The sequence below is a fragment of the Bactrocera dorsalis genome, chromosome 1, assembly GCF_023373825.1.
Source record: "Bactrocera dorsalis isolate Fly_Bdor chromosome 1, ASM2337382v1, whole genome shotgun sequence".
Classification (NCBI taxonomy): domain Eukaryota; kingdom Metazoa; phylum Arthropoda; class Insecta; order Diptera; family Tephritidae; genus Bactrocera; species Bactrocera dorsalis.
In genome coordinates this window covers 46,356,229-46,369,438 of record NC_064303.1, presented here as the reverse complement: position 1 = coordinate 46,369,438, position 13,210 = coordinate 46,356,229, and the positions used below count along the sequence as shown (strand labels likewise).

At 37.1% G+C, this 13,210-nt stretch overlaps 1 protein-coding gene across 2 annotated transcripts in view; it reads right to left on the bottom strand.

Annotated features, from left to right (window-relative positions):
* The window catches only part of LOC125780332 (uncharacterized), a 273,793-nt gene that overhangs the window by 256,857 nt on the left and 3,726 nt on the right, over window positions 1-13,210 (bottom strand). The window contains exon 1 of one of the 2 annotated variants that reach the window (XR_007423738.1): window positions 6,119-13,074. Coding sequence is in view for 1 of the 2 variants with exons in the window: in XM_049462518.1 (XP_049318475.1) it covers window positions 6,119-6,685 (567 nt within the window). In the remaining variant the exon portion in view is untranslated. Of the gene's footprint in view, window positions 1-6,118; window positions 13,075-13,210 lie in introns of those variants that run through there. The other variant, XM_049462518.1, reaches the window with a different exon arrangement.

Here is a 13,210-nt window from a genome sequence, read left to right as displayed (position 1 = left end):
ACTTTTAACCCTGAAATCGTGGGATGGTATACTAAAGTTTCCGCAAAATTGATGACCCTCATATGCTGTTTACAATGCTTACGACACGACACGACAGAACGACAGTGAACTGAAAATGGCGTTGGGCATCCTACTACGTGAACAAGACAACACAGCTCTCCATTTTGCATGTACTCAATTTCATTGTGGCCATACTAATACCTTGCACTTCAATGAAACTTTAATATTTTGTTCAAAATGAAATTTTTTATGCAAAAAATAAGTAAATAGGTAAATTTATTTGTTTTAAATTATCAATTGTTATTACAAATGGTAAGATAGAGCTATAATAGAGCTATTTTATGCTTTTATTTGTAAAATAACATTTTACATATTAGTGGCATCACCACTCTTCATCATCTCTCTATCTTCCATTATACTGTCAACTCTACTGTCGTCCTAATGTCGTTGGCAAATATAGGAGAATACTGAAGTTAGCGAGAACGACAACCGTCGGCCTAGTAGTGTCGTCGTCAAAATAACAGTGTCCATAAGAACGTGTGTATTTTATTTATTTGACAGATGTCGTCTGTCGTCGTATTGTGTTCAGCATATCATGAAATATGCATATTCGCATTATTTCGTTATCATTTTCATATTTGCACCAATAGAATTTCTATGGCATATACATATGTACATATATTATTTCTTTGGCACATTTGCTTAGAGCGCTATTACATGAAGCAACTTTCGATTCTCTTTTGCTGTCGCCCATTACCTTCACACGAGCAACTTGTGTTGCGCAACTCTGTTCGAGTTTTTTTCTCATTCTCTTTCACCTTACTTTAACCTATTGTCTACTCTTTACTTTAACCCATTGTCGTTTCTTTTTTCTTATAGATATTTGTTCCACTCTATCACATATATTAATCAGTTCTGTCAATTAAGAAATACATTTTATTTATAATTCAAAATTAAAACAAAGATTATATGACAGACTTTCACATATATCACCCTTTTCACTATCGTCTGAATCAATTTGTATGGCATTCTCCATACATTTCACAATATCTTTAATTAATTCGATTTTTTCGTCATACTCCATTTTCTAAAATATTTATATTATATTATGTATATCTGTATACATATTTGCAAATTATTTGCCAAAAGATGATATTAATTTTTTTAATTATATTCAAAATATTAATTTCAAAAAAATATACTCAAATGCAACTATGTACTACGAAAGAAAGAACACGAATGCCGAAAAACGTCGCAGCGAACTGCTACGAATGAGAACACAAAGCGAGTTGCTGAACACTGGAAACTCGGCGCGATTCTCCTCTCCTCGTCGCCCCCTCGCCTATAAACCAAGAGTTGCCGAGACAAAAGTTGCTGCGTGTAATAAGCGAGTTACGAAAGCAAAAGCGAGCCACATACATATGTACATAGATTCATAATAACCAGTGTCGCACGCATCTTTGTCTATTATTACACGAGGCAACAAAAGTTGCTAATTCTCCGGCGATTCTCTTTTGCTGTCGCCCATTACCTTCACACGAGCAACTTATGTTGCGCAACTCTGTTCGAGTTTTTTTCTCATTTTCTTTCACTTTACTTTAACCCATTGTCTACTCTTTACTTTAACCCATTGTCGTTTCTTTTTCCTTATAGGTATTTGGGCCACTCTATCACATATATTAATCAGTTCTGACAATTAAGAAATACATTTTATTTATAATTCAAAATCTATGACAGACTTTCACATACATATATCACCCTTTTCACTATCGTCTGAATCAATTTGTATGGCTTTCTCCATACATTTCACAATATCTTTAATTAATTCGATTTTTTCGTCATACTCCATTTTCTAAAATATTTATATTACATTATGTATATCTGTATAGATATTTGCAAATTACTTGATAAAAGATAAAATTAAATTTTTTAAATATTGTTGCGAATTTACTTCTTGCTAGTTTTACTTTACTGAGTTCGTATCTCTGGATTGACAAATGAAACCAAAAGCCGTTTAATTCACTTCAACAAAATCTCTTTATTTTACAACTCGTCTACACTCTTTACTCTTAGCACTGGTTGATTACGTTGGCGCTGCCACGGCTTATATAGCCACGCACTTCTCGCTGATGCCGACGTGTCCTTCTAGAATATTGCGTCTGGAAATTACCAGAACATAATGCTATACGGCGCCAAACGCAAGCAGACAGCCGCGGCGCCAGACTCAGCAATCGTTTAAGTAGACAAGCAGACAGTGCGGCGCCAGATGTCTACAACAAGACAAATGCTATTCCATATACCTACAGCTATTGTTCATAATAAGAGATGCATATAGCAATACAAACACAACTTAATACTACTTTTGTAACACTGCCCTCCACTAAAGCCTAATCGTCCCGATTAGGCATAAATCCTATTGAACCAAATGGGGCGAGCCTCTCCAAATGTACTACTTTCATTTTACATCGTGCTTTTCCATTTCTTTGTATGCGGTATACCACGTCATTTAGTCGTTTCATCACCATATAGGGTCCTTCCCAGGCTGTCTGCAGTTTCGGGGACAAGCCTTTCTTTCGAAGTGGATTGTACAACAGGACCAGATCACCTTCTTCAAAACCTTTTGAATTTGCCGCTTGATCGAACCGGTCCTTCATCTTATTGCTCTTCAGATGCGTATGCTGTCTTACCATTAGATGCAATTCATTCATTTCTTCATTTAAGGCAGAACAATAATCTCCATCATTTCTTACAGCTGTAGGATTCGTTCCAAACTTAAGATCAGCAGGGAGTCGCAGATCAGATCCGAAAATAATCTTTGCTGGCGTGTAACCAGTTGTCTCGTGCTTCGCTGAACGAATCGCCAGCAGGAACATCTGGATGCACTTGTCCCAATTCCGTTGATCTTTATCAACGATTTTCCGGAGAAGTTCTTCGAGCGTTCGGTTGAATCTCTCCACCATTCCATCTGATTGTGGATGTAATGCTGTTGTCCGTGTCTTGAGGATGCCCAATAATGTACAGACTTCTTGGAAAATGGAAGATTCGAAATTCCTGCCTTGATCTGAGTGTAATTCGACGGGCACTCCGAACCTTGTTATCCAATTTTCTACAAACGCTTCGGCTACTGTCTTCGCTTCCTGGTTTGGTAAGGCATATACTTCTGGCCATTTACTGAAATAGTCCATGACAACCAGTAGATTTTTGTTTCCGGCCGTACTGGTTGGGAACGGACCTGCAACATCCATAGCGACTCGTTCGAATGGTGATCCCACGTTGTACTGTTGTAGTCCACCGCGACTTTTGGCTTTAGGACCTTTAGCTGCCATGCACTCTACGCAATTACTTATCCAGAAGAACCGTTGTTTAATCTTCTCTATAGTTTTTGTAATTACAAGGTGCCCTCCACTAGGTCCATTGTGATATTCCTTCAACACTTTCGGGATCATGGACTTCGAGACTGTTTGCCATCTTCGCTTTCCCAGGTACGATGAAGGTATCCATTAACGAGGTTTATGCTGTTCCATTGGGCCCAATATGCTTTTGCCGTTGGACTCTCGTTACTTATTTGTTCCTTTGGTGGTCGTACCCCATTTTCTTTGGCTACTATCAGATTTGCAAGATCAGGGTCCTCCAGCTGATTGATTCTGATGCGGTGAGGAGTCCAATCATCTTCAGGTTCTATATTCAGAAATCGCACGTCGATTATACCTTCTTTTCCTTCTGATTTGGAGCAATGTTTACATTCCAGTGGACAAGGGCGACGTGATAATGCATCCGCATTTTTGTGGTGAATCCCTTTTCGATGTTCCGTTTCGAAGTCGTAATTCTGTAATCTTTCGATCCATCGTGCAATTTGGCCTTCCGGATTCTTAAACTGTAATAACCATTTTAATGCCGCATGATCAGTCCTCAGCAAGAATCGTTGTCCATACAAGTACTTGTGGAAATGTTTTACACATTCCACCACAGCTAGTAGTTCTTTTCGCGTCACACAGTAGTTTTTCTCTGGTTTCCCGAGCACTCTGCTGCAATACCCAATTACTCTTTCTTGTCCGTCGATGAGCTGAGACAGGACACCTCTAATTCCATAAGCGCTCGCATCTGTATCCAGGATGAATTTCTTTCCAGGGATTGGATAAGCCAACATCGGCGTCGTACAAAGTAGTTCTTTAAGCTGATCAAACGCTTTTTCTTGTTCCAACTGCCATACAAACGGGCGATTCTTCTTTGTTAAATCATGTAAACTTCTAGCCACGTTCACAAATCCAGGTACAAAACGGCGGTAATACGTGCATAAGCCAAGGAAGCTGCGGAGTTCATGTATGTTGATGGGTCGAGGCCAATCTTTGACTGCTTTTATTTTTCCTTCCTCGGGGTGGATCCCCTCAGTTGACACTTTATGTCCGAGATATGTGACCTGCTTCTTCCATAATGAAAACTTTTTGGGATTCAAGCGTAATCCGGCTGATGCTATTCGCTGAAAGACTTCCTCTAGATTTTTCAGATGATCATCGAAACTTTTTCCCATGATGATAATGTCATCAAGATACACCAAACATGTCTTCCAGTTGAGTCCTTTTAACACATGTTCCATCAGTCGCTCGAACGTTGCAGGCGCATTACATAACCCAAATGGCATCACAGAGAATTCCCATAACCCGTCGCCCATACTGAAAGCGGTCTTTTCACGGTCACATTCATCAATCTTGACTTGCCAATATCCACTTTGTAGATCTAATGTAGAAAACCATTTCGCTCCAGACAAGGTGTCTAATGTATCGTCGATTCTCGGTAGAGGATAACTGTCTTTCTTTGTGACATCATTCAACTTCCTATAATCTACGCAGAAACGAGTGCTACCATCTTTCTTTTTAACTAAGACGATAGGTGAGCTCCATGCACTTATTGAAGGTTCGATTACACCGTTTTTGTGCATGTCTTCAATAATTTTGTTAGCATCCTCACGTTTTGCTAGTGGAACCCTGCGCGGAGCTTGTCGGATTGGTTTAGCGTCTCCGGTATTTATGCGATGTTTGACAATGCTGGTTCTTCCTGTGTTGTTTCCTTCGTTGGCAAATATGGATGCGTATTTTTCTAATAGTTTTTCTGCTTTTAATTTTTCATTTCCATGCACCTCGTTCAGCAAATTGTTTAGGAGTGTAGGACTTATCTGCTGTGACTCAATAGTAGGCTTCTGTTGTGACCGTTCGCATCGTGCTATTGCACTTATATTCTGGCACTGTCCAATTACTGCTCTTTTCTTCAGACTTATAGGCGGACCTGACCGGAATGGTAGCGTCTTCTCTAGTTTTCACAAGCGTTCTTCCTACCAATATTGGTGTATCTATTTTTGTTGGTTCCACAATCCACAACTCTTCAGTCCCACCTCCTCCATTCACTTTAGCCCATACAATCGCCTCAGATTTTGGTGGAATACTCTGATTATCATCAACAATCACCCTCTCACTTTCAACGTTGGTCATATATCCGGTGTTTATAGGCATCTCCATGTTCTGGCAAAACAGCATTTGCTTGTTTTAATCCAAAGTAACCCCGTGATCAATCATGAAATCTACTCCCATTATAATTTCATCCGTGATTTCTGCTACGATGAAGGTGTGATTATCTTCCAGGGTACCAATCATCACTTCGCAAAACACTTTTCCCGCAACAGCTGTCCTCTCCGGTGGCCGTTCGAAGCTTGCTAATGGTTCAACCGTTCCTCTTACCACATCCGGTCGGATAATTGAATGTGTGGCACCAGTATCCAAAGTAAGCGTTGACAGTCGTCCATTTACGATGCCGTTGATAGTAAGATTGTTGTCATGGCGACCTATTTGTGATATCGAGATAGCGGGGCAAATAGTTGTGGGAGCCAGCTCACGCCCCTTTGAACTGTTCCGTTTTAGTTTAACGACTTGTGAGATGTGGATGCTCCGTCCTCGTTATCTGTTGGCTGTTTCCGTTTTGATAGGTTTACTTTTATATTGCAATTTCGGGCAAAGTGACCCGCTTTTCCACAGTTGAATAATCTTCCTGTTGTATTTACTCGCGGTGCAGCAATTGTCTTCAGAGTCTTCAATATTTCTTCCATCAGCGACGGTTGTTCCATTTCAACCCTTTGTACTTTGTGTGCTGGTTTACTTAGTAGGGAAGCTGTTTCCTGTGTGAGGGCGTGCGAAACCGTTTCAGCAAACGTTCTTTTTGGCAATGCATATGTGGCGCGTTTGGTGTCCACATCACGAATTCCATTTATGAAACTTTGAATTTTCATCCTCTCAATGTAATCCACAGGTGCATCTGCATTTGCCAAATGAGCCAGTCGTTCTATTTCAGTTGCGAACTCTTGCAATGACTCGTTCATTTTCTGACCCCTATTTTGCAGTTCGATCTGGTATATTTGTTTCCGGTGCTCACTACCATATCGTCTTTCTATCGCACTCATCAATGCCTCATAGTTGTCCCGTTCACAGTCTGGAATAGTCTGAAGGATTTCTGCCGCAGGTCCTTTCAATGATACAAACAAGGACGCCACTTTGTCTGCTGCATTCCAGTTATTGGCCATTGCTGTCTTTTCAAACTGAAGTTTGAAAATTTGAAATGGAATACTTCCATCGAATGTGGGTGCCTTCAATCTTGGATTATTTGTTGATGGTGCAGGGCCATGCAGTTGCAGTTCTCGCATACGATTACTCAGTTGAAGAAATTCTGATCTTAAATTTTCTTCGTCATTTTTTAACGTGCTTAATTCGTCTTCAAATTTTGAAAATTTCTCTTGCACTTGTGTATTATTTTCTGTAATCTGTTGTGCTTTTCTAACTGCGTAATATTTTCAGTCATTTGTTGTGTAAGGCAAGACTTTAACTGTGATGTATATTCAGCTATTTTCTGTTTGCACTGCATTTTCTGCATTTTCAGCTATTTGCTGTGCCAGACGATTTCCTGTTTGTACTGCATTTTCTGCATTTTCAGCTATTTGCGTCATTTGCTGTGCCAGACGATTTTCTGTTTGCACTGCATTTTCTGCTATTTGCTTAATAGCCACTAACAGCATGTTCGTGTCTACACTTGACGATGTTCGTTGTTCTTCTACTTTTTCTTCTACCTTTGTAGAAGTTCCTGGCTCATCAAATTCGAACTCGTCCACATTAATTCCATCCGCTTCCATTGCTTCACGTAGTCGTGCCTGCAGATCCGCCTTTTGCCCGCTTATCGGCAAATTACGCTCCTCCAGTTCCTTTTTTAATTGCTGAATTCTCAATTCTCCGAATTTAACCATCTTGAATTTGAATTATTTGACAATCCCACTTCTGACACCAATTGTTGCGAATTTACTTCTTGCTAGTTTTACTTTACTGGGTTCGTATCTCTGGATTGACAAATGAAACCAAAAGCCGTTTAATTCACTTCAACAAAATCTCTTTATTTTACAACTCGTCTACACTATATCAGTTTACTCTTAGCACTGGTTGATTACGTTGGCGCTGCCACGGCTTATATAGCCACGCACTTCTCGCTGATGTCGACGTGTCCTTCTAGAATATTGCGTCTGGAAATTACCAGAACATAATGCTATACGGCGCCAAATGCAGACAAGCAGACAGCCGCGGCAACTTAATACTATTTTTGTAACAATATATTCAAAATATTAATTTCAAAAAAATATACTCAAATGCAACTATGTACTACGAAAGAAGGAACACGAATGCCGAAAAACGTCGCAGCGAACTGTTACGAATAAGAACACAAAGCGAGTTGCTGAACACTGGAAACTCGCCGCGATTCTCCTCTCCTCGTCGCTCGTCTATAAACCAAGAGTTGCCGCGTGTAATAATACACTTTCGCATCTCCGTTGTCACGGTCAACCAATGGCCGAAACAGGCGTTTTGTTAAAGAGTCAAGTGCTGAACACATTGAGCTGGGCAGACTGCAAGTGACATCTGTCAAATATTAAAATACACACGTTCTTATGGACACAGTTATGTAGTTGTGCAGCTGTCTAAATAACTGTGTCCTTAAGAATGTGTGTATTTCAATATCAGATTCAGATAGCGCTTGCAGTTTGTCGCGTTCTATGTGTTCAGCCCAGCAATCTGTCGAAGCACTGACGCGACGAGACGCGAAAGAAACTAACAAACGATCACCGATTGTTACCGCTTCCCTTGCCGCTGTAACAGCTTCGCCTACGATCTAGCGTAAATATGTATGCATATGTATGTATGAACTTGCATACATATCGACGCTGATTTTTGCGAGCTACGGAAAAATATTTTAGAATTGAATATTATAAATCGACAACTCCGTCGTTGCCACTTTTCAAACTTCTTTCTGTGAAGAAGCATCAGAAAGTTGTTCAATTTATGATTTTTAGCTTTTGCCATCGTCGCGAAAAGACGCTTGTAGGCAAAGGCATGCTCGGGAAGATGTTACGGCGTCTGTTTTTATGAATGAAGCGAGGTCGCTTGTGAAATTTGCGCCTGCGTTTTTGAATGAAAATTGCTTTTGTTGTAAGATTTACTACATTTGTTCTTCGCCAATTTGGCTGCCATATTGACTTGTAATGCTTCTGCTATTTATACGATTGTTGTTTTTGTAGAGCAGTGGTGCGCACGCCTCAATACTACTACATTTTACGTTTGCGTGCACAAACGCCGATTCTTTGTCCTGACCTAGCGTACGTGTTCAGCCGCTTTCGTGTGCGTGTGATATTTTTCGCAGTAGCAGAATTATCAGTCAAACACGCGTGTTTGGATTTTTTTTGCGTTGAGCGCCACTGTTGTAGAGCAATGCTCCAATTTTTGTTGGTGACATATTCACATGTGTACGCATATGTTTATATGCTTGTGCGTTATTTGTTCGGAAGTGTATACAAATATACATATGTATATACATATAAGTATATATGAATGTATGAACATGCAGATCAATGCGCTCATATGAAATACATTGAGAAGTGATAAAATCATTATTTGGGAATGAGCACATGTGTATACATACATTTATATGAGCAGATAATAAGATTATGATATGAGAATGTGCAGAGACATAAGATTAATATAACAGAAGATGTACATACATAAATACATATGTATGTACATATATATTGTTGTGATACATTTAATTTCTATTAGTAGGAAATATGATACAAAAATATTTATTAGTATGGTATATTAAGTAAAAATCAAAGAAAATTATTAAATATGCAAGTCCAAATTGACTATAAATATTACTATGCATGCATTCATACAAAATTATACTCATATCATAATTATGTTTACATGTCAATATTCAATTGCCGACGGCAAAACGCAAAACATACGTATGTATTTGCATACATTGCGATTCCCAAGTTGAAAAATTGAAGCATGAAAATATCACAATGCTGTTGTTGGGAGTATCATAAGGAGCATGCAAGTTAATGACAGCCTCCACACAGCCACTTGACCATAACTGTATACAATATTGAATCTCTACACTTTGTAGTTGTGCGGCCTCATAAATTAAAATCTTTATTAATGCTTTTGCTTATCTAAGAATTTGATATACTTTTTCCGTTCACATTAGAATAAACCATTCTTATATAAACAATATTTGTAGCCCTCACAAGAAGGCATAATAAAATCAAAGCAGAACACTTAACTTTCTGCCTAAAAATGCTGAATACAATATTAATGTAAATTGACACTTCCTTTGTTTTAAACTGAATTTCAATATGTAATAACTTTAAGTAAATAATAAGAAAATGTATAAATATTAGTAACTTGTAAATAAAGATTGGATTTTGTCTCAGGCGATCGAATCGACACGACGAGTTTTATTTTCTCTGCGCGTTGGCAGATAGGAAATATATTTTTTTACAAATTCCCGCGATACGGGAATAAATTGGCGCCCAACGTGGGGCCACGAAAAACAAAATATCCTCGGAAAAGGATACGTGATCGTGGATCCTTATAAAGGATAAATAATAAAAATCTAAAATCCTCGTGCGAAAGGTAATATGCAAAAAAAAGCATAATAATAATATCTCAATGAAAGTGAAAAAAATTAAAAGTTAAAAGTTAAAACCAAAACCTGCTATGCTTCGTAAACTAACAAAAATTAATAATACGAAATCTAATATATAACACGTGTCGTGTCGCCAAAAAAATTTTAAATGAAGCTATCAAACAAACAAATACATATCAACAACATTTGTGACTATAGAAAACAGTGAATATAACACGTATCGTGTCGCAAAAAAAAAATTAAATAAAGCTATCAAACAAACAAATACATATCAACAACATTTGTGACTATAGAAAACAGTGAAAGTGAAGACGAAACAACAAGAAGACAACAGAGGACAACATTGGAGTAAGCACAACGTGAGAAATGCCGGAAACCGTATAGGAAACAGTGAGAGTAAAGACGAAACAACAAGAAGACAACAGAGGACAACATTGGAGAAAGAGTAAGATTAATTAATCATTATTGTTAAGAAAAATGAATATGTTAAAATTATAAATTATATATATATATATTTATGGGGAACACCCAAATTAAACCTTAGTATATTAGATTATACTATTGTAAAAATTGTGGTGGGGATCACGAAGAGAAAAAGTGCCTCAGGAAAAAAATAAAAAAAACATAATTTCTCGTTTGGGCAACCAATAATAAAATAAAATTAAGCTGCGATTCACCACCTTCGGGGGGACCCTCCAGCTTAGAATAAATAAAGATATAAATTAAGGCTCGACCAGCCACATAACAAAATAAAAAGAACCCCATAACTTAGCTCAATTCTGCGAATCCTACATAAAAGGGCCCTCCAGAATAGAAAAGCATCTCTTCCTAGAAGAGATTATACAAGTATAAAATAATAATAAAGTTCTTTCTCTAAACAAAAAAAACATAATAATAATTAATCATGATTAATGAGGTAGGATTAACGGTAGATTTAATTACGCGCCTAATTGCGGAAAGCAATATTACAATAAGGCAAGAAATAAGGCAAGAAATTAAAAACTTAAGTTGAAACTGAAACACACAGAGTAACAGATTTTCATACGAAAACAATAAATGACAACATTCAGTGTCATGAGTCACTACATAGATGTTATAAAATCCTTACCAGAATTTTCAGGAAGGATAAACGCTTATGTTAGCTGGCGCGAAGCAGCACATAACGGTATGAGTTTATATGTAAGAGATAGCCGAAAGTACTTCGCAGCCCTTACGATTTTGCGTAACAAAATTACACTAGAAGCAAATGACACATTAACCAACCATGGTACTGTGTTAAATTTTGACGCGATAATTGCGCGTCTCGGTTTTGCATATTCGGACAAACGTCCGATTCATATCATAGAACAAGAAATGAGTGTTCTACGACAAGGTTCAATGACGGTCATTCAATATTATAATTTAGTTAACAAAAAACTATGGACTTATGGAGGGGCCGCACCAATAACAAAAGAATTGAACAAAAAGAATAGAGACCAGGCTCTTAGAATATTTATAACTGGACTTAACGCTCCATTAAGAGATATTATATTTTCCCTCTATCCGGAAGATTTACCCGAAGGGAAAATTACCCAAAGCCCCAACTAAACAATAGCCATAACTACTAAAATTTTGGAAAACCATTGGCCAGTACAAGCCATCAAGCCAATATGGACCAACCAAATAGGTATATTTCAAATAAAAACATCCAAGAAATAAAACGACCAAGGGAAAGCAATTATAGCTTTCGCCCACAGGAGAAAACCCAGAGGATAAACAACATGAATGCGAGTCATTTTTTAGGCAAAGAGGGGATGAACTCCCCTATCTAAAGCTCTACGACTCAAAAATAAAAAAAAAAGTTTAAAAGCTCTAGTCGATACAGGAGCAACCTCTTGCTACATTAAGCCTGGGGTTTATAATAACAAAAACAAACTAGCCATTTATAAACGGATAAAAACCGTGAACGGTTATTCCATAATAAAGCATTACCATATAATAACCATATTTGGGGTCGAAGAAATTTTCTACGAAATAGAAGGTTTAGAATCGGATCTCCTTTTGGGGTATAATTTCTTTGAAAAAATTGAGGCACTTATCGACGTGCCCAATAGGAAAATAAATTATATGGAAAAAAAATAATAATAAAAATGAATCAAACAGTATTAACATTTATTTTTAAAATAAAAATTTAGAAAACTTTATTTAGGAACAAAAAGGTCCTAAAACGCCAGCTGAAGATTTATACCAGCAAAATGAAAAAAATAATCATAAAAAAAACATTGTGGAACGAAAAAGTTCTACAAAGCCAGCCGATGATAATACCGGCAAATTATATAAAGAAAATATTGTGGAACAAAAAAGTTCTACAACGCCAGCCGATGAATTTGCCGGCAACATGAACGATAACTATTCAATATTGGGCGAAAGTGGCTCAGAAATGAATGGTGATAATGATAATTATTATTCGGTAAAGAATTCCGAAAGTTCAAACAATGAAAATCAGGATGAAGAATTGCAGGATCTTAAAACACATAAAAGAAAAAATTGGTAAAATGCATTCAAGTATCAATACAAACTTTCCCTTCATGACAAAAGTAAAAGCAGAAATAAGAATGAAAAATGAGGATCCGATATGGAGCAGACAATATCCATATCCCTTATCTGTAAATTCGTTTATTAATGAAGAAATAAAAAAATTGATTAATGAAAATATCGTAAAACCGAGTAAAAGTCCGTATAATTCACCTATTTGGGTGGTACCAAAAAAAGATACAAATGAGAATGGAACACCAAAACTGAGAATGGTAATCGATTACAAAAAGCTAAATGAGCATACTATTTCCGATCGTTACCCTATTCCAGATACTAACGTAATATTGTCTAATTTAGGCAAGGCAAAATATTTTTCAAGCATCGATTTAGAATCAGGATTTCATCAAATTATAATGTCAAAGAATGATATTGAGAAAACAGTTTTTTCCGTTAATAATGGGAAATATGAATTTTTGAGGATGCCTTTTGGTTTAAAAAATGCTCCTAGAATTTTTCAGAGGGCAATGGATGACATATTGGAAAAATTTGTCACGTTTATATGGATGATATAATTATTTTCTCGGAAAATATAACTCAACACTTAAAGGATTTGGAAACAATTACGCAAATTTTAAAAGAAGCTAATATGAAAATTTCATTAGAAAAATCAAAATTTTTCGAGAAAGAAATA